Raw genomic sequence first — 20,949 nt, 5'->3', positions numbered from 1 at the left:
GGCCAACCCCTAGGTGAATATTCTTCCCACTGTGGAACTAGACTCAGAAATTTGGTTGCAAACAGGGAATCTGCCAAAGGGCAAACACAAACTGCCATACTTTCTGATTGAAGAAGCACTGCTGTTTCAGTTGATGATGTGATGATGTCTGAAATTACCAGGTGGCATCTGCTTCTCTGGTGGCTCAGTTGGTAAAGAATCTGCCTGTAATGCAGGAGACCTGGATTCAATACTTGGGTCAGGAAGATCCCCTGGAGAAGGGAATGGCTACCCACTCCAGTATTCTTGCCTGGAGAATCCTATGGACAGAGGAATCTGGTGGGCTATAGTCCATAGGGTCCCAAAGAGACACGACTGAACAACTAACACTTTCAGTATCTTTCACCGTTCAGCTATCTGCTTTCCAAGGGCCTGTATGATTCCTCCTCCAGATAAATAATGATGCTAAGGCCAAGACATTTCAGCAAAGGATGGGGTGCGGTTACCACACCACATGATAAGCCGGTATTGAGCATCCAGGTTCATCATCCTCTCCACTGAGCCAGCCTGGGGAATCAGCTAGTTAAACTAAAGAAAGAAAGGGTGTGGGAACACCTCAGTTTGTCTGCAATCCACTCCAAAGCCAACCAGCACTGCTCTTTATAAAGGACAGGGAAAGCCCAAGCTCCTTCGCAGATTCCCATCTGCTAATTTCCATGGCAGGCAGAGGCAGAGAATCCTCCACAGCGCTGGGCCAGGGACACACCCCCTGGCCCTACTCCAGAGCCAAAGAGGGCTGGGCAAGCAGGACCCTTAACCAGGCATGGCCTTGGGAACTGTCTAAATCCCAAGACACATGTGCCCTATCCCTCCCAAGCCAGACTCTTTTATGCTAACTTGCCTGCGTGTAAATTACACGACCTCAAAGGAAAGGATGAAAGGCCACTCATGTCGAAAGAGACCTGCTTTTCTTTAATTTCTTGGGCCAAATGGGAAGGCAAAATGAAGAGTAACCAGTCAGCAACCTGAGAGTGTGCCCACACCTGCTGTTTGTAAGAGCATCTTACCAACACCATCTTGCTGGAATCTGCCATGATACCATTAAGCTAGGTAGAGCTGGCCTTCTCATATACCCATCTGACAAATGAAGACACTGAGGACAGCTTCATGAACTTGAACAAATCCCACAGGTGGTCAACACCCGGCACCAATAGCAAAACTCACTGTTCTTCCCACCACAGCACAGGAGCAGCTGCTGCTGCTAAGTTGCTTCAGTCGTGTCCAACTCTGCCACCCCATAGACGGCAGCCCACCAGGCTCCCCCGTCCCTGGGATTCTCCAGGCAAGAACACTGGAGTGAGCTGCCATTTCCTTCTCCAGTGCACGAAAGTGAAAAGTGAAAGTGAAGTCGCTCAGTTGTGTCTGACTTTTTGCGACCCCATGGACTGCAGCCTACCAGGCTCCTCTGCCCATGGGATTTTCCAGGCAAGAGTACTGGAGTGGGTTGCCATTGCCTTCTCTGCCACACCACAGGATTTCTGCCCAAATGGTAACAGCAATGGTGCCACACTGAAGCATTCTTAACCCATCTCAAAGGACCCCTGAGGGAGCTATGAATGGACTTCCAGAAAGGTATACGAGCCCCTGAAATTAGACACACCATTGCATTTAATTCTCAAAGAAGTCCATGAGCCATACAAGGCAAAGAGCTGACCCTGCCCTAGAGAGACAGGAATCATTTTAGGTATGAGCTGGGGCTCAAGAATACACAGAAGAACTGTACAAAAAAGATCTTCACGACCAAGATAATCACGATGGTGTGATCACTCACCTAGAGCCAGACATCCTGGAATGTGAAGTCAAGTGGGCCTTGGAAAGTATCACTACAAACAAAGCTAGTGGAGTAGATGGAATTTCAGTTGAGCTATTTCAAATCCTGAAAGATGATGCTGTGGAAGTGCTGCACTCAATATGCCAGCAAATCTGGAAAATTCAGCAGTGGCCACAGGACTGGAAAAGGTCAGTTTTCATTCCAATCCCAAAGAAAGGTAATGCCAAAGAATGCTCAAACTACTGCAAAATTGCACTCATCTCACACGCTAGCAAAGTAGTGCTCAAAATTCTCCAAGCCAGGCTTCAGCAATACATGAATTGTGAATTTCCAGATGTTCAAGCTGGTTTTAGAAAAGGCAGAGGAACAAGAGATCAAATTGGCAACATCCACTGGATCATTAAAAAAGCAAGAGGGTTCCAGAAAAACATCTATTTCTGCTTTATTGACTATGCCAAAGCCTTTGACTGTGTGGATCACAGTAAACTGTGGAAAATTCTGAAAGAGATAGGAATACCAGACCACCTGATCTGCCTCTTGAGAAACCTGTATGCAGCTCAGGAAGCAACAGTTAGAACTGGACATGGAATAACAGACTGGTTCCAAATAGGAAAAGGAGTACATCAAGGCTGTATATTGTCACCCTGCTTATTTAACTTCTGTGCAGAGTACATCATGAGAAACGCTGGGCTGGAAGAAGTACAAGCTGGAATCAAGATTGCCGGGAGAAATATCAATAACGTCAGATATGCAGACGACACCACCCTTATGGCAGAAAGTGAAGAAGAACTAAAGAGCCTCTTGATGAAAGTGAAAGAGGAGAGTGAAAAGTTGGCTTAAAGCTCAAAATTCAAAAACTAAGATTATGGCATCTAGTTCCATCATTTCATGGGAAATAGATGGGGAAACAGTGGAAACAGTGTCAGACTTTATTTTTTGGGATTCCAAAAATCACTGCAGATGCTGACTCCAGCCATGAAATTAAAAGATGCTTACTCCTTGGAAGAAAAGTTATGACCAACCTATACAGCATATTAAAGAGCAGAGACGTTACTTTGCCAACAAAGGTCTGTCTAGTCAAGGCTATGGTGTTTCCAGTGGTCATGTATGGATGTGAGAGTTGGACTGTGAAGAAAGCTGAGTGCCTAAGAATTGATGCTTTTGAACTGTGGTGTTGGAGAAGACTCTTGAGAGTCCCTTGGACTGCAAGGAGATCCAACCAGTCCATCCTAAAGGAGATCCATCCTGGGCGTTCTTTGGAAGGACTTATGTTGAAGGTGAAACTCCAATACTTTGGCTACCTGATACAAAGAGCTGACTCATTTGAAAAGACCTTGATGCTGGGAAAGATTGAAGGCAGGAGGAGAAGGGGATGACAGAGGATGAGATGGTTGGATGGCATCACCGACTCAATGGACATGAGTTTGGGTAAATTCCAGGAGCTGGTGATGGACAGGGAGGCCTGGCATGCTGCCGTCCATGGGGTGGCAAACAGTTGGACACAAATGAGTGACTGAACTGAACTGAACTGGGGATCAAGAGAACAGCCAGGGTTGGCTTCTATGAAATCAAGCTCAGAAGAGTCTTGGCAGCCAGGTGGTCCTGGCCGTGTTTCAGTCTCAAGGACAGAACAAGCTTTATGTGGGCAGGATGCCATGGGGCTGGGGAGGGGTTCCCCAAAAGGGGCTTTCTAACTGTTGAACCCCTCCTACCTGCACCCTGAAGAGCACATGCTCACCAAGGAATGACAACCCTTACATCCCATAATTCCAATAAGAGGTTCCAGATTCTCCCTAGTAAGGAAATCACAGGGCTCAGTAGTCAAGAAATCACCTGCAATGCAAGAGACGCAGGAAACATGGGTTTGATCCCTGACTCTGGAAGATCCCCTGGAGCAGGAAATGGCACCCCACTCCAGCGTTCTTGCCTGGAGAATCCTATGGACAGAGAAGCCTGGTGGGCTACAGTTTATAGAGTCACAAAGAACTGGACATGACTGAAGCGATTTAGCACACACACAAGGGAATCAAATGAAGGCACAGAGGGTGAGGACTGTGCCTTTTCAAGTAAGGGCGAATGGGCAGATCTAGGATGCAGAAAGGGAAAATTTGGGGGACTGAACCCAAACTAGTGTGCTTAGAATTTTGCAAAGGGCCAACCCAAAGGCGCGACTGAAAAGGCCAGGCAGGCTGTCCTCAGCCCCGGGTGGAGCAAGGGTTTCAGACCTAGCCCTGTCTGTCTGGGTCCTGCCTTCCAGAGGACGGACTGAGGATACTAAGAGAGGCAATGCCAGCTTCTAGTTCTCGACTTCTGGGTCAAAGCATGTTCTAAAAGGCAAAGGGGCCTTCCCTTTTGGGGAGGAAATGAACAGGGATCATGCTTCTCAGCTCCTGAGACAAGAGTGTGTGTGTGTGTGTGTGTGTGTGTGTGTGTGTGTGTGTGTGTGTGTGTGTGTGTGCACAAGTTCAGCTCTGCATGACTTCCCCGGGCAGGCAGGGAGGTGAGGCCCCACAACCAGCTCATGTGTCCAGATGCGAAGGACTCCTGTCTGAGAAGCCAGACTTCCCAGCCACCCTGGGGTGGGGAAGTGGTCTCTTAGTATTAGCCGCCGCTGCTGTCTGGGGATAAAGAGACCTGCAGGGCTGCCCGGGGGCTGCTGCTCTGGTGGGAGGGGCAAATGGAGGGGGAAGGAGAGTCGCCTGCATGGAGCATCCCTGTAGCTTAATCCTGCAATTTCACTGTCACTGCACTCTGAACGGGTTCTGCCTTGGGAGCAGGCCCTTGGGAGGCTCCAATTCGATAATGGCCTCACCTCTGCTGAGGAACCAGACCTCACCACCTGCCCTATTACCAGACAGGATGGGATCTCAGGCTACCCTCCTGTGCAGGGCATTAGTCATGCGCCAAAGGCAACACATAGGCCATAAGTGGGAGCACTGGCTGCCCCACTGGGATTAGTGCAGTGACACTCTCCATATTTTCAGGGCTCATTTTGAGGGCTGTGGCTGCGAGGACCACAATAATATCATAACATATAACCATAATGCTCTGTACCCCATCACTGGCAGATCGCTAGAAACAACCAGACTATTCACTTTCATTCGAATGTCAACACCATTATTTTAACACCAAGTGTGTCTGATTTGACTCCATATCCCTCCACATGGATGTGAGAGTGGTGGCAAAATGAAATGGCATACTTCTTTGAGCTTTTGTTACAACATGTTCATGTTGCAAACTGTGAAGAAAATGTAGTAATTAGAGGTTAAATTAATCCTTGACAGACAAGCAGCTTAGAAACGCCCTCCTCCCCAAACCCAGCATAAAGCACACCAGTCTTTCAGAATTAGACACGCAAAGCATGTGACGTTGGCAACCGCACTGAAACTACTGTCCCACTTAAAATTCCAAAGTCGGCGTTGCAACCTCCAGGGGCAGATCTTACACACTGAGATCTCATTAAGAACAAAACCCAAACAACCCCTGCCACTGCCAACAAAGCCCACCCAGCCAAGCCCTCCGAGGGGCTGGTGGCCTCACACTCCATCAGCAACTTGAAAACAAGATATGACATACGCCTTTTGGAGGCACCACAGCCTTGGCCCTGTCTGATCCTTCACTTATAACCTCCGATTTCAGCTGGAAGAGAAAAGCCCTGTGACTCTACAGAAGAGGAAGTGCGGCCCAAAGAGGAGGCCCAACTTCCCTGAGGCGGCACAGTGAAGGGAGCCCTAAGGAAAAAGAAGTCCAGTCTCCCATTTGCAGGTAAGTACCAAGTTTGGAATGCCTGCTTAGCACGCATGGGACTTGCCTCTTCCAGCCTGAACATTCTGTAAGCATCTGAGTGTGCAGGTGCATTAGTTCACCAGTGCCAATTTTCCGCAGGAACTGGGGTCAACTGGCCAGGGTGTCTCCAAAAAGGAAGGTAAGGCTGGATCCTGTCCTCTGTGCCATTTGTGTGACTTGGGGGGTGGGGTTCAGGTTCAAACACTGGCAAAATGGAAAAGCACTGTTAAGGATGGGGAAGAGGGCTCGGGACAGCTGGACAGAGGACTTGAGATTGTCTGAAGCATTCAGTGTGACAACTTAGAGCTGTCATCAGGCCTTTAGTTCCAAAAGGCCCAAACTTCCTCTCCAGAGATGGAAGAAGGCACAAGCCGGGTTCACCGGGTCCTTCCAAGGCAGATGTCATTCTGCAGCTCAGGCCCTGCAGCCTTCAGGGGCCTCCTCTAGAAGCAGCAGAAACCAAGTCCAGATCCTCCCAAGGCAGAAGCAGCAGAAACCAAGTCCAGATCCTCCCAAGGCAGACAAGAGGAAGAAGCGCAGGGTGGAAGCTCACGCTCAGCTTATCCTCCTCTGGGCCTTGTGGAATAATTCTCAGTCTTAGGAAAGCAGCATTTCCCACTTAACGGGTAACTTACTGGGCAGAGCAAGCAGCAGGGCACCCTGGGAGGGGAAGGTGGCCGGGATGCCCCATCGAAGCTGGGGTTGGGCTGTGTGCCCAGGGGCATGGTGTGGGTCAGAGGGCAGCCAGGGCAGGACTTAAGCCCTGTCCCTGGAAGGCTTCACTCTGGGGAGCCCACAGTCAGCAAAGCCCCCCACTATGCCTCACCCCACAGTGACAAATCTGATTGCTTTGGGAATTATGAAGAGGTCAGATGAAATTGGGGAGCTTCTGTGAAGGGGGAGAAAGAAGAAAGCAATGAGTGGGAGAGGGAGGGAATCCAACTGTCTTTTTTTCTTTTCCTATCCCCTCCCCTTGCAGAAAATGCTCCTGGTACTTCAGCTGCCAGGCTGGTCTCTTGCGAGCAGGACCCCATGGGACTATGCACTGAAATCCTGGCAGGTAAATAGTGTAACACAAGCCAAGCCCTTCATCTCCTCAGGGATCCCCCCCACTAACTGCCCAAGGGCTCACCGGAGCCCGATGTTCTTCCTCTGCGACACTTGCAGATGAAATTATGACACAGTGATGACAGAAACAAGTAATAAGCACTGCCATAAAACCCAGTCAGGTTCGTACAGATTAATGAAGTTTCTCGCCTCAAAGTCCGGAAGACAGTTCAGGACTCAGTGTCTGCAAAATCAGACTGTTCCCACTGAGCTTGGTGATGCTGCTTTCTTGCCGTACAGTTGACTGCTGCTGCCTAGGTTACCCCAGTGGCTGGCGTTCTGAGAGGTGTATGATGGGAATTGGTTTATTGTGCTGATCCATAGTAAGTGACTCCTGTTCCCCGATCATTTATCTCCCTTCCCAACCACATCTGGGTCGGTCTATTCACGCTCTCAGCATTCTATCTGCTCCAACAAACACTCAGCCTTTTCTGCTTGGATAAGGAGATTTTTTAGTTACATCCATTATATGTGTATCAACATTTATGGCAGCAAAATAATTGCCAGAGAGCTCAGAGGACAAAAGGTCTTCCCTCATAATGTGATTGGTAAAGAAAAAGAAAAAAATCAGTATTAAAATCAAGCAGGACAGTGGCAGATTCTTACATGGCTGCTGTGTCCTCCAAGTTGAAATCTGATTTTTTAAAAAAACATCCAGCTGGACTAGGAAGCAGCGAGTTCAGAGCCCATACTCCAGTGGGACACATGTGTGGAGGGGGAAGGCCTTCTTGTCCTTGAAACCTTGACTGAGTAACTGCAAAGCACCAAATCTGTTCCATACTAGATGAGTCCTTTGGAGACATGCCAGTCTAATTTCAAAGAGCTTGAGTCCCTTTATCTGGAAACCAACCCAGTGATGAGGTGGCTGGCCGTCAGCAGGTCCTCAGACCACCAGATTAGGGGTACCAGACAGAAGCCCTGCAGGTTGCTTTCTAGCCTCCAGCCTCCATGTTTCTGGGTTAGCGGTTCACATGGGTGAAGACTCAGAGAGGGAACACTTTTCACTTCTGTGTTGTTTGGATTGAGCTTCTGTCCTTTTTTCTTCCTCCCTCTTCTTGCTGCCCCTCAAAATCTCAGCTCCATTTCTTGACCTATCTAGCCCCTGCCCCCACCCCAATAGTACTTTAGTTCCCCAGAAAATGACTATTCCATTCACAAATCACAGAATGTTAGAGCTGGAAGGCACTTGGACTCCAAGATCATGGTGGGGGGAGGGAGACAAGGAGGGAGGATGGACTTGCCCAAGATCACTGTGCCAGTTAGTGGGGAGATTGTTCTAGAACACAAGTTTCCCAGCTCCTAGGCTAATGATCTCTCGAATGCCTCACTGCAGAAAAAAAAAAAAAATCAGAATCTTGGAAAAAGTTTATGGCAGATAGGAAACCCCTGTAAAGAAGGCGAGTGATTCTGCTGTCAGAAGAACCACTTGCCCAAGATCGGTTTCTGCCCATTTCCAAAACTTACACAGCAGTTGAGTTTCCTAGGGAGAATCTATTAATAGGCGTATTTTAAGCCTTTAGGTGATCCGCTTAAAAGGAAAAAAAAATGATATTAAATGTGCTGGCCAACCTTGACAAAATCCCTTTCCATAGTGCAAAGAATCAACCACGGTAAATCTCTCACCTTAAGATGCAATGAGTGCATGGCCTCCGCCCCCACCCCAGCAACAGGCTATTTCCTAGTTGAGTTTAAAAATTCAATGACGTTCCTATTTCAACCCACACATCTGTGTCACTGTCAGCGTCAGTGGCAGGAAAACAGAAGTAACCCTTTGCTAATGATTTCCTAACATGGAATTTCCTCGTATCTCAAGTCTTTCTTTTTCCAATGCCAAACTGTTTTCTTTTTTTTTCCCCCTTTCTCAAATACATTGTACTGAAGAAAAACTGAAAATGGTCCCAGGCACAAGATGATGCTTTCTAAGGAGATCTTACAAGGAAAAGCTGAAGCTCTTTGTGATATTTTTAAGAGGTGGGGAGAGAATTGCTAGTTTTTCTAAAGCCAGTACCAACAAAACAGAGATTTCCTTCTGGGCATCTTGGAATCTCTCAGCCTGGCTCTCTTTCCCTTCTCCCGCCTCCTTCCCAAGTTCCACTTTGAGCAACATTCATACACCAGTGCTGAAGGTAACACGCTCAAGCAGAGGGGGCACGCGTGGGAGGAGGCCAAAGGCCCTCAGGGCCAGGGACGATCTTTGCAGAACTAACGAAGCACAAAGCAATATAGGCGCCCATGACGTTTCTCCTCTGGAGAATATCCTATTTAATATGCACATTGGGCACAGAGAGAAAAGAGGTCTGTTACTTTAAGGGGAAGTCGCTGATTAGCTGCTCCGGCTGGCAGCAAACAGCTGGTCTGTCCGGCAGGTTCAAGGCCATTTCAGCGTCTCTCTTATGGAGGCACCATATGTTCCATCTCGCACATCAGCAGCTTTATTTTCCAATGATCTTGTTCCAGAAGGGAAGCACAAAGGGAGAGGAGAAGGTAGACCCCGTGTTTACCCTTTGAGTACTTTGCTGTGGTTTTTAGATGCAATGGGGATGTGTATGTTTCGAAGGTGGGGATAGTTAACGCTTCTGCTTCTATTCCAAAGACCAGAGAACAAATGTCGGATCAACAGTTACGAATACCCTCCAGAGATTGGAAGAGAGTGCAGTAGGGGAAGGACACGTGAAAAGGCACACATACTACGTGGCCAGGAGATTAAAAGGGAAGATGGGGTGGAGGCGGGCAAAAGAGTTCTGGAGGAATCTGCTCAGGAGACCGACCAGTTCGGGCCCCACCTACTTCTCCTGATTTGTCGATTTTTCTTATGGCCAGTATTCCCTTTCTGAACAAACTTCACAAGTAGACCCGCGGACCCGTCAGGGGGGCTGGGGCGGGGCCAGTCAGGCCGACAGGCTGGCTAAAGTTTACCGCAAACAGTATGTTTAACATTCCTCAGCGCAAAACCGACTTCCCGCAAGTTTGGGGGTGGGGTGGGGCAGGGCAGGTGTCAGGGATAGGGGCCGGCTGAATCCTCACTCCAACTAATGCCGGGAACCCGTGGGTTCTTAACACCCTCAAGTGCCCGGCCTTGGATCCCTACTCAGGCGGCCTACTCTTAACAGTCCAGAGGTGCGCCCTCGTCCCCACTGCCGGCCAGGGCTGCACAAACCTCGCAGAGGAGGTGGCAGTCCCAACTCCCTCCCTCCATGCAAAGGGGCCGCGCGGAGCGTTTGAACCCCTGTGTAGGGGCCTGCGGGGGGCGGGAGGGCGCAGGAGGAGGGAGGGGTGCAGTAGCGGGGTGGCGAGCGCCTCAGAGTCGCCGCCATCGTCTCAGCCGTCGTCTCAGGCACCAGCAGGTGCGATAGCCACCCTGAGTCCTAACGGCGAGGAGCGCGGGCTGCAAAGAGAAACCGAGGCAAGGGCGCCCCCTATGCCTGGGACCAGCGAGTGCAGCGGCGAGCGGCGAGCGGCGAGCGGCGAGCGGCGAGCTGCGTCCGCCCATCCTGCGGAGCGTGCGCCGCCTCTGGTCCCCGCGCCAGCCCGCTAGCCTAGCCGCCCGCCCAGCCGTCCTGGCGGCGGGGGGGCCCGGGTGTCCACGGCAGGACTGCCCGGCGCACTGCCGGCGCCAGGAGCCAGGGGCTCCCCACACCTTCCGAGATTCCTGTCGAGTGGCTTCGAGACCCAGCGCCATCCCCCACCGCCTACACTTGCCCTCCTGTCCCAAGCAACTCGAAGCCACTGGGAGGCAGCCGCCCCCGCCCCTTGCCTCTGCGTCCCTTTTCCCTTCCCTCTCTCTAGCCTCCAGGGAAACAAAGGGGCTTTTTATAAAGCGAATTGGCGGCGGCGGCGACGGGGATGGTGGGGGGGAATCTATAAAGACAACAAGAGGCGGGGTGAGGGATGAAGCTGAGCGGCCTCCGGGAGCCCCAAGCGACCGTGGCGGCCAGGAAGCCCCAGCGAGAGCGCGGTCGACCCCCCTACCCTAGTCCGTGATCACTCAGGTGGGGGCCCGCACCCGCGGAATGCTAGGCTGCCTCGTTGACATGCTGCTTGCCGGCTCGCCGAAGCCTGGGAACCGGATCGCCCCGGCCGCGGGACCCAGGCTGGGCGGCGTGAGGCCCGCGGGTTCTCCCCTGGGAGACCCGGGCCCTCTGCTCTTCCCAGCTAACTCTTTCGAAATTGCTCAGGCTTGGGGAGAGTTTGCGTCTTTGTTCCAGCGAGGCAGCCTCTCGTACACCCAGCTCGCTCGCCCTCACAAAGTACCGGAGCTGGCCTTGGTCGGCTACCTGCAAATGGCACGTTCGCCGTGGGGACGGCGCCCGGGGGGGGATTCCTTCTGCTGCCGAACAACGACAAGCCACCCCAGCAAGTAAAGTCGCTTCTCTCCACGTCCCTGAGCCATCCTGTGCTCCCGCCCGCGTACACACTCACACCTACAATCGGGGTGCCCCAAACGGCCGCACCCGGCTGCAGGGGCACGACGGGGCGAAACCCCGGCCCGAAGTGCGTCTGTTTGCTCAGGTTCCGACGACTTCAGGGCAGTTTTCTGCAATATAATCCTATTAGTGTCTGCTCAGTCCGCATTTAATTATGGATCAAAATCAGACGGTACAGCCAGCTCTCCAAGAGGCTTCCGACACGCTGCCTCGGGACGGAGCCTGGCCGAGCCAACTGGCCGTGAAAAGTATTTGGCGGCGCTCCGGGGGGCTTCCCGCCCGCCCTTGTTGGCCCTGGGTTGTGCCGCTGCTCCGAGGCCTGGGAGCTCGGGTCGCGGGGGCGCCGGGAGCTCCGGGCAGGAGCCCAGTCGGGGCTGCCTCCGGCCGCCAGCTCTGCTCGGGGCTGCTCTCCAGAGGAGAATTTGGCAGGGAAGGGAGCGAGAGGCGGCGGGCTCGGCGGGCGCACACTCCACACTCCCGTTCGGTGGCGGCAAACTGGCTACGGGTGGGGGTGGGGGGTGAATCCTGCGCCCAGCGCCCACTGTCGACTGGTCCAGGCTCTGGGAGCCAGGATGCGAAGGCAGCGTCGCCAGTGGCATCCGGGCAGCAAGCGGCTCCGGGTGCGCCGGGACCGAGCGGGAGCCTCCTGGTGGCCCAGCGCGGCCGGGGGAGCCCTCGTGGCCCGCGCCCCTCTGCCTTCCCTCCTCAGTGCTTGACTGCCCCTGCCCAATTCCAGACACCCGGCGAGCAATGGGGCAGGCACAGGCCACGGTTCTGGGCGATGCGAGCTGCGCTCCGCTCGGCCCGGCCAGTTAGAGAAGCGGGCGACCACGCGCAGCGCCAGGTGGGCCGTGTGCTCGGAGCAAACTTCGGGGTCCCCCGGCCCTCAGTAACCCGGGGCCTGCGCTCCTCCGCGACGCAGGCCAAAAGTGGGGGCCACAAGTGCAGCTCGGCGCCCCCAGAGCATTCGGACCTCCCGCGCCCGCCCTCAGCCTTACCGTGCTGCGGAGCTCCCGCGGCGGCGGTGGCGGGGGCAGTGCCCAACGGGCAGGCTGCCGCCAGTGCGGGCAACCTGGCCTCCGGCGCCTGCCGAGCGGCCCGGCTGGGTGGCAGATCTCCCCCGGGTAGCGGCCGGTGCCCCCCGAGCCCGCCCGCCGCCAGCCGCTTCAGCTCGCGGCCAAGTTCATGCCGGCGGCGCTGCAGCGGCGGCCTCAGTCTGCTCGCTCCATTCCCACCGCCCGGCTCCGCGCCGCGCGCCCGGAAGGTGGAGTTTCGGGGGTTTAAGTTACTGATAGGCATTTCTCACTGCTGTGTCACTCGGGGAGGAGGAGACACGCACGCCGCACACTCACACACCCTCACACTCAAGGCGACGAGCGGCTCCGGCCTTAAAGGGGAAGCCGCGCTGCCCCGCCCGCGACCCCGCCGGACCCGGAGTCCTGAAACGCCAAGTTCCGGGCCCGCACCGGGCGGGGGGCAGCGGAAGGCGGCGACCGCCAGAGGGGCCTACCGGGCCGTCCGGCCACTCTTTGAAAAGGAAAGCGGCCGCAGGCTGGCCTCCCTGTGGTCGCCTCGCTTCTCCAGTCAACTCCAGCCAGGGCAGCTGGGCAGCAACGGGAGGCAAGGAAGGGGCACGGGGACACTCACCTCGGTGGCTCCGCACGCTGCAGGAGACGATCGGTGCCTTAGGCGGCAGGTGGCTTGCCTAGACGGTGCGCCGCTGGCCAGAGGCGACAGCGGAGTGACCGAGCGTCCCCGGGCACAAGCGGATGGAGCTGGCCGGAGGGCAGCAAGCGGGGCCCCGCGCGCGCGGCAGGTACACTTTCCGCTTCTGGGCTGAGCGAGCCGGTGGTGTGTGCCCTGGTAGGACGCAGAGCGAGCTGGGAGAGCGGGAGAACCAGCACTCACCAGCGACAGGGCCGGAGCGCGTGCCAGACAAACGGAGACCGCAGGAGGCCAGAGAGAGGGAGAGATCGAATCCCAGAGTGGCACTGGTGGAGAGGAGGCCGGAGGGGGGAAGTGAGACACAGTGCGGGGCGGAGGGGGGAGAGAGACAGTGGGGGCGGGGGTAAGAGAGACAAGGGGGAGCGGAGGCAGAGAAAGACAGTGGGGGGCGGGGGGTGAGAAGAGACACAGTGGGAGCGGGGGGGAAGAGGCACAGTGGGGGGCGGGGGAGGAGAGACAGTGGGGGACGGGGTAAGAGAGACACAGTGGGGGGGTGGGGGAAAGAGACACAGTGGGGGCGTGGGGGAGAGACAGTGGGGGGCTGGGGGGAGAGAGAATAAGAACTGGCAGCTCCCTGGAGAACCCCTATTGTCACCCGGGACAGAGTAACAGCTTCAGGTAGCCAGTTTCACGCCCGTCCCCCTTTCCCTCCCCCGCAGAGACTGACCCCCTGCCGCGGCCCCGGCTTCCTCTCCCTAGCCCCGGGAGAGCGCTCACCTTCCTCGGGCCGCTGCCGGGCGGGGAACACAGGTCTCACGGCCGCCGCGTCGGCCCGCCGGCTCCCGCCCAGACGGCCAAGGTGTCCCGCGGTGACAGCCGTAGAGACCCGGGCTCTCAGGTGGCGACTACCGAACTGCACCCGCCCCCGCTCGTGGCCTAGAGGCGCCCCTCCCCCGGGGGCCCCCACCGCCCCCGCTCCCACCCGGGTGCGGACCCTGTCTCGGCCTCCCGCCGGCGTGCTCGGCGAGGAGCCCGGGCGCGCCAGCCAGTCTCCCGCCTCTCTGGCCCCGGGCCGGTGGAGCCCCCGCGGGAGCTGGGCTGGCCTGGCCTCGCGCCGCGCAGGGTTATCCTGAGGCAGACACCTGCGGCTTCTGCAGGAACACAGCTTCTTCGTGAACTGCCCGGCGGCGAGCCGGAGCGTGCCGCCCGCCCTCTACCCACCCGCTACCCTCCGGGCACCAAGGCCCGTGGCTCCCTTCCCCGTCTCCCCGGGGGCTGGCCCGCGCCCCCCATCCGGAGTCCCCGTCTGGGCTGCGTCTCCTAACCTGAACTTCCCGAGTGGCGGCGGGGGCCGAGCCCAGCCCGTGGACGCCGCGTCTGGTCCGACAGCAGCAACGCCGAGTGCAGCCCCCGAGTGGCCTGCGGAGTCCCGCCTGCACCTCAGAGGAGCAACCTGTTAGCAGCACATCTGGTCACGACTCGGCCGAGTTGCGGGCCGGGAATAAAAGGGAGAGCCCGCCGCCCTTTCGGCCCCTCCTTCCCTCCACGCCCACGCCCTCGGTCCGAGGGAAGCGCCGAGCCCCCTCACAGAAGCGAACGAAGTCCTTTCGTGGGCTGCGTAGGTGTTCCCGAGCAGAGCGCTGGCCTCGGAGCGTTTCCCGAAGTTTCCTGACGGAGGAGCCACGCCCGGGCCCCCGCCGCGGGCGCAGGTGTTGGACTCCTGCTCCTCCGTCCCGGTCCTGGGGCGAGCGCGGCCCAATGGGGGCGACGAAGGTGCGCGGCCCTGCCGGGCTGTTGGGAAGGAATCCACCTTGGCCGGGCCCCGCTGGGGCTTCCCTGGAGAGGGCCAGCGGCCAGGAGAACGTATTGCGCTCTGGTGATCGAAACGGATCGCAGTTCCTTACCTTCGGTCCCCACTAGGCCGCAGTTGGAGACCTGGGGCCCTGGCGGGTCGGAGTCCTGCGGGGACGGGGGTCATCCTAGACTCACCGCGTCCCCGTAAAGCGAGAGCAAGTTTGCATCTTGAAGGAAATTGGATTAAACAAAACGGAAGCAGGCGTAACTGTTGTCTATTACCGAGTGTTGCCAGTGGTTTTAAAATTTGCTTCCCGCCCACCTCCAAGTGTACTGATCCTGGGGGTGGAAAACGGGGATCCATTCTCAGGAGCCTTCCCTCCACCCTCGTGTCACTTCTCCACTTCCTCAGTGGACCAGGTGGTCCTCAATTCCCCACGGGACCTGGGAGTCAGGGAGATCCCAGGCGCACCCGTGCCAGAGGATCCACAGCCCACTTGGCACAAGGGCCTGGATGGCCACTAGACATCTCCAGCTCCACAAGGCGTGAGCCGAACTCCTGACCGTCCCTGAAACACACTCCTCCCATAGTCTGTCACGTTAGTTCACCTCGGATCCATCCTGCAAATTCCCTACAGTTTTCCTGGATTCCTTTCTTTCGCTCACACCCCACATCCAGAGAGGCAGCATCTTCAAAATGGTTCCACGCTCCCAGCTTTCTCCCTTCTGCCACTGCTAACTTCTGTGCCCGGCCACCAGCATCTCCCACCTGGATTATTGCAGTAGCCCCCTGAAAGATTGCCATTTCCTACCTCCCTCGTCCTCTTCTCCCCTGCCCCAGGAAGGTCTTCTGCAGCAGCTCCCGACTTCTCCCAACCTGGATGTCACCATCTTCCTTCTTGCCCTCACTTGCTCTGCTCCAGGCCTTCTGACTCTTCCTCAACACACAAGGTACATCTGTCCTAAGGGCCTTTGCACTGGCTCTTCTGTGTGTTGGAATGAACTTTCCCAGACAGCCACTGGGTCCACTCCCTCCTTTCCTTTCGTCTTGACCAACCTTGGCAGAAGTCACCTGGCCAACCTATGCAACAGTTCAAAGCTCTATACCCATCTCTGGCACTCCCCTCTGCTTCCCTTTGTTTTCTCTCTAGTACGTAACTAGCTTAACTAACTGACCTGTCTATAGGTTAGATCCCAAGAAAGCCGCCATCAGTACCTGTTTTGCTCACTGTTAAATTCGTAGCTGGAAAATCCCATGGATGGAGGAGGCTGGTAGGCTGCAGTCCATGGGGTTGCTAAGAGTCGGACACGACTGAGTGACTTCACTTTCACTTTTCACTTTCATGCATTGGAGAAGGAAATGGCAACCCACTCCTGTGTTCTTGCCTGGAGAATCCCAGGGACGGGGAGCCTGGTGGGCTGCCGTCTATGGGGTCGCACAGAGTCGGACATGACTGAAGCGACTTAGCAGCAACAGCAGCAGTGAATTCGTAGCTCCTGGCATGGTACCTGGCACAGAATATCTGCTCGCTGAATGTTAGTAGGATTCTGTTTTCCTGGAACATTTCAGGAAACTCTGGGAGCCACAGGATTGTACACACACACGGGGAAAGGGACCCATAGCTGTCGTTACATTTTAAGGAGGTTTATGAGACCAGTCTCGGATCATGTCACCAAGGGACATTGTGGCCAGATGTGTTGTGGCTCTTTCAGTTCCTGTTGGAAACAGAGGTTCCCTTGTGGTTTTTGCCTTGAGTACTCCAAGGCTAATGGAGAAATGGGAGGCAGTGAGGAAGAGGACTTTGTACTCATTGAATAGACTGGCTATGAGACCCTTTTGTTGTCCCAAATGTGGACCAGGTCTGGAGCTAACAGCTCTCTCCATGCATCAAGGTATACTGTGTACTTTACATGCATGAGTCTATTTACCCAGTAGATGCTAAGCTGTTGTCATCTCTGTGTTCTCAATGAGGAAATGAGAGGCTCAGAGGAGGGGGCATGTCTAGGGTCATGTGACTAGAGAGTGGCCAAGCAGTAAGCATTTGGGCCTCAAAACTTGGGCTGCTTCCATCTGTCAAGTGGCTGCTCACATTTAGCGGGAGCAGCCCTGGACTGTGGGTTCAGGCAAGGAAAGGAATCCTGCAGCCTCTCCAGGGGCTGCCCTTCCCCAGGGATCTCCTGGCCCTGTTGCTTGAGAAGCTGCCAAGCAAAGGGTCAGACTTGGGCTATGGGAGTTCAGGGGCACCATGGCAAGGCCAATGTGGGCCCTGCCTTTGGTCTGATACAAACCTGTAGCTCAAGAGATAAGAAAACAGTCAGCAGACACCTCTCATTCATAGGCAGAGTCCTGTGAACATACAATAAGTTTTTCCACATTCATGTGACAGGTGTGGGGCTTTAACTGGGCAGCTTCTGGAACTCTGTGTCGCCTACATAGGTGGGGGCCCTTGGAGAGCAGGCATGCTGACTGCAAGTATAGCAATTGCTCTGTTCGTCAGTACACCCTTGCTCCAAAGCCTCCTGTGGCTTTCTACTGCTGATAGCACTAAGTCCCAACTCCTCAGCCTGGTGTCCCACAGGTGGACCTCAGCCTTCTTCCAGATTCATCTTCTGGTGTTTTCACACATGCTCCTGGGCCTTCTGCCCAGTTGGACTGTTGACTGGACACCAAACAATCCTGGTTCTTCCAACCTCTACACTTTGCTTATGCATTTCTGCCTAGGATGCTGGCTATCCTGTCAAAATTCCATCTGATTTTCAGGGCTCCTCTCAAAAGGCTCATACTCCTTGAAGCCTGGCTCAAGTTGCACCACAGCACAGCACCGGTGGTAAGCACTTTTAAGATTCACAATGGAAACAAATGGGAAATTGTTAAAATATTGATTATAATTTCCTGGTGACTTCACCGATTTAAAAAATAGGAACCTTTAAGAAAAAAGCCTTCATTAGCAAACGAGTAGTTAATTAAAGGGCTGGAGAATGGCTTGCATCGATTTCACCATGAAACCAGAAAGCTGTGGCTACACATCAATTTTTCTCCTGAAGCTCCTTGCTTACCACAAATGCCACTTTCAGAATGCCATAGGTGGTATCATCAAAGGGTAGATAAGGATGGGAAATGGTTTTGGAAACAGATAGATAAATAATTTAGGTAATTAACAGAAATCCAGATGACTGCCAGTTTTCCTCTTGCACCATACATACAACTGAAAGACACTGTCAAAGCTCTTATATAGAAAAAAGTATGCACATGGCTTACTAATTATTACTCTCTATGCGATGACTTTTTTTTTTTCCAACAGCACAGGCACGACTCAGGCCCCACATGGGAAGAGGCTCCATCCACTATTCTAGGACCCTTCAGAACATTTGCAATTTTGTGATTAGAAATACACACACCCACCAAAATCCAGGCCTGTGGCTGTCCTAGCAACCAGCTAGGCTACTGCCGCACCATCGCTACAATGGTTCAGAAGGTTAATATGACCTAATGCCAGGGAACCAGCCAGAGCCCTGCACCAAGCAGGCATACTGTCCAGGCAGACATTGGGAAAAAAACAAAAACAAAAACACAAATGGACAATGTGCTCCTGCTGTTCTTGGTTTGGAAAACACAATCATCTTAACATTAAAAGCAGCCCAAACTGTTGGCGCACCCACTCCGCACCAGGGCCTGTGCTTCACATCATGAGCTCATGAAGCCTCATAAGAACTAATTTCAGAGTGATGCAGACTGAGGTTCAGAGACGTTCAGCAACTTGTCTTGAGATCACGCAGCTGCTCACTGGTGAAACCAAGATTTGAATGTCCTAGGGGGTCTGCTACAGCGGCCTCCAAAAAATTCCATGAAGACAAAACTCACCAGGGAGATGGGAAATAAAAGGCACTTCACATGTTACCAGCTCTGTGCCTGTAGCTTTGCTAGTTGGCTGGCTTGCACTGCCTCATGAAAAAGGACTGTCACATTTTCAGCAATTTTGTGAACTTGTTGATAGGTCTTGGTAGCTTGTAATTGACCATGGTAGGAGTAGCTACACTCCCAGAAATGGGCACAAGTACAGGCTGGCTGTAAACGTTGAGAAACATTCCATTACATACAGACATTAGAGCCAGACTGCCTGGTTCAAATCCTGGGATCACCACTTGCCATATGGCCTGGGGCAAAATGGAGACCTTAGCCTGCCAAAGGGAGATAATCACAGTGCCTGTCTCATTGGCTGGTTGCAATCATTAAATAAAAATAAATCCATATAAAGCACCTGCCACAGTAGAAGTGATGGGCTACTGTTTGTAAAAATAAGTATATTTCAACTACTCCTAATTACTATTATTTTTATTATTACTTCATCTAGAGTACAGCAACATGTCCTAAATATTCTCTCTGCCTCTGGTCTTGTGCCCTCCAGTGCATCCTCCTCACAGATGCGAGGGTAAATTTCTAGAACACAGATCTTACCTTGTTCCTCCCTTGCTCAAAATATTTCTATGGCTCCCTATTATCCTCAGGGAAAAGTTGCTGCTCCAAAATATCAAGATCTCTTAGTCTGTTTGGGCTGCCAGAACAAAGTACCCTGGACCAGGGGCTGAAACACCAGAATATATTGTCCCCCAGTTCTGGAGAGTAGATGTCTGAGATCAAGGAGTGAGCAGGCTTGGTTCCTTCTGAAGGCTGTGAGGGAAGGATCTGTTCCAGGTTTTTCCCTTGGCTTGTAGACAGCCATCTTCCTATGTCTCTTGACATTTTCTTCTTTCATTGCACACCCTGTGTCCAAATTTCCCTCTTTTTGTAAGGACATGGGCAGTATTGAATTAGGGTCCCACTCTACGCTAGTAGCATCTCACCTTAACTAATCACATCTGCAATAATCCTAGTCCCAATAAGGGCACATTCTGAAGTACTGACAGAACATCAACACATAAATTTTTGTGGGACACAATTCAACCCATCACCATCCACCCTCTGACCCCTCAAAAGTTCATGTGTTTTTCTCACATGAAAAATACATTCAAAATCTCCAAAAGTCTTATCCCAATTTAGCATCAACTTTCAATCTAAAATCTCATCCACATATCATCTAAATCAAGTATGGGTGAGACTCAAGGTATCATTCATCCTGGGCCAAATTCCTCTTCATTTGTGAACTTGTGAAACCAAGTAACAAGTTATCTGCTTTCAAGATGGATGTGATGGTTATGTTTATGTGTTGACTTGACTGGGTTAAGGTAGGCCCAGAGAGCTGAGTGTGTCTATGAGGCATTTGTGAAGGATATTTGCATTTGCATCAGTAGACTAAGTAGAGAGACAGACCCTCAGCAATGAGGGTGGGCATCATGCAACCCATGAAGGGCCCAGATGAATCAGGTGAAGGAAAGGCAGACCCCACTCTTCTCTTAAGCTCAGATGGCCATCTTTTCCTGCCCTAGAACTTCATAGCTCCTTGTTTTCCCACTTTCAGACTCTGGGACTTAGTCCAGTGGCTCCCTTGGTTCTCTGGATTTGGACTGAATTGTACTGTGGGCTTCCCTAGGTCTCCAGCTTGCAGATGGCAGATCGTGGGACTTCTTGGCATCCCTACCATGTGAGCCAATTTCTATCATAAATCTCCTCTCCTTTCATCCATCTATAATCTGTCATCTCCTACTGGCTGTGTTTCTCTGGAGAACCCTAATACAGCGGGACAGGCAGAGGATAGCCATTTCCATTCCACAAGTGAGAGATTGGCAGGAAAATAGGGACCACCTGGTCCCAGGAAAGTCCGAAACTTAGCAGGGCAAATTCCATCTGATTTTAGGTTTTTGAATAATCCTCTGGTTCAATGGTTTGCCCTCCAGGTTTGTCCTTCAGCCCCCACAAAAACAACTCAGGCAGGGGACATAGCCAACAAGTGGCTGTTCCAAAACACATTGTTCTTTCACACCTCCGTGCTGTGCACTCTGTGTTCTCCAAGGGCTGCAGAGGGCCCTCCTTTCATGGCTCACTTGGGCCACTCCTCTCAGCCATCAGGCCTCAGCCAGAGCTTTTGTTCTCATCTGTGTGGCCTTCATGGACCCCCATCCCCCACCCCTGCCCGGAGGCCAGGAGAAGGAGCTGCCTGTTTACAAAAAGCACCTTGGCAAGTGAGCTGCTCTTTGACGGGGGTGGAGGGGTGGGGGTGGGTTAGGGGGGACCAATGAAGGATGAGGGGATGGGATGGAGGGTGGAGGTGGGGAGAAATGGGGTCCTCACCACCCTGCCCTGTAACTGTGGATATGCCACACTAGACTGGGGACCCCAGGAATTCAACTTGTTGTGTATCAAGTCTCAGCCCAGGGCCAGGTGCAGAGCTGTTGTGCCATACATAAATGCTTTTGCTGAGCACTTCC

At 53.5% G+C, this 20,949-nt stretch overlaps 2 protein-coding genes across 5 annotated transcripts in view; one reads left to right on the top strand and one right to left on the bottom strand.

Moving 5' to 3' along the window:
- Positions 1-12,231, bottom strand: part of MAMLD1 (mastermind like domain containing 1) — a 117,617-nt gene extending 105,386 nt beyond the window's left edge. For all 3 annotated transcript variants that reach the window (XM_018044592.1, XM_018044593.1, XM_018044594.1), the window contains exon 1: positions 12,126-12,231. The gene's annotated coding sequence lies outside the window, so the exon portion shown is untranslated. The remainder of the gene's footprint in view (positions 1-12,125) is intronic.
- On the top strand, positions 10,068-14,845 carry LOC108634587 (translation initiation factor IF-2-like). Of its 2 annotated transcripts, none has more exons than XM_018044597.1 (2): positions 10,068-12,943; positions 13,950-14,845. In XM_018044597.1, the coding sequence occupies exons 1-2, from the start codon at positions 11,282-11,284 to the stop codon at positions 14,250-14,252; spliced, it is 1,965 nt and encodes a 654-aa protein (XP_017900086.1). In that variant the 5' UTR covers positions 10,068-11,281; the 3' UTR covers positions 14,253-14,845. The 2 variants fall into 2 exon arrangements, with proteins under 2 accessions (XP_017900086.1, XP_017900084.1); XM_018044595.1 differs by having other exon boundaries at positions 13,512-14,040.
- The last annotated feature ends 6,104 nt before the right edge of the window (positions 14,846-20,949 follow it).

Source organism: Capra hircus, unplaced genomic scaffold (assembly GCF_001704415.2).
Source record: "Capra hircus breed San Clemente unplaced genomic scaffold, ASM170441v1, whole genome shotgun sequence".
Classification (NCBI taxonomy): Eukaryota; Metazoa; Chordata; class Mammalia; order Artiodactyla; family Bovidae; genus Capra; species Capra hircus.
This window is presented reverse-complemented; position numbering and strand designations above follow the sequence as displayed.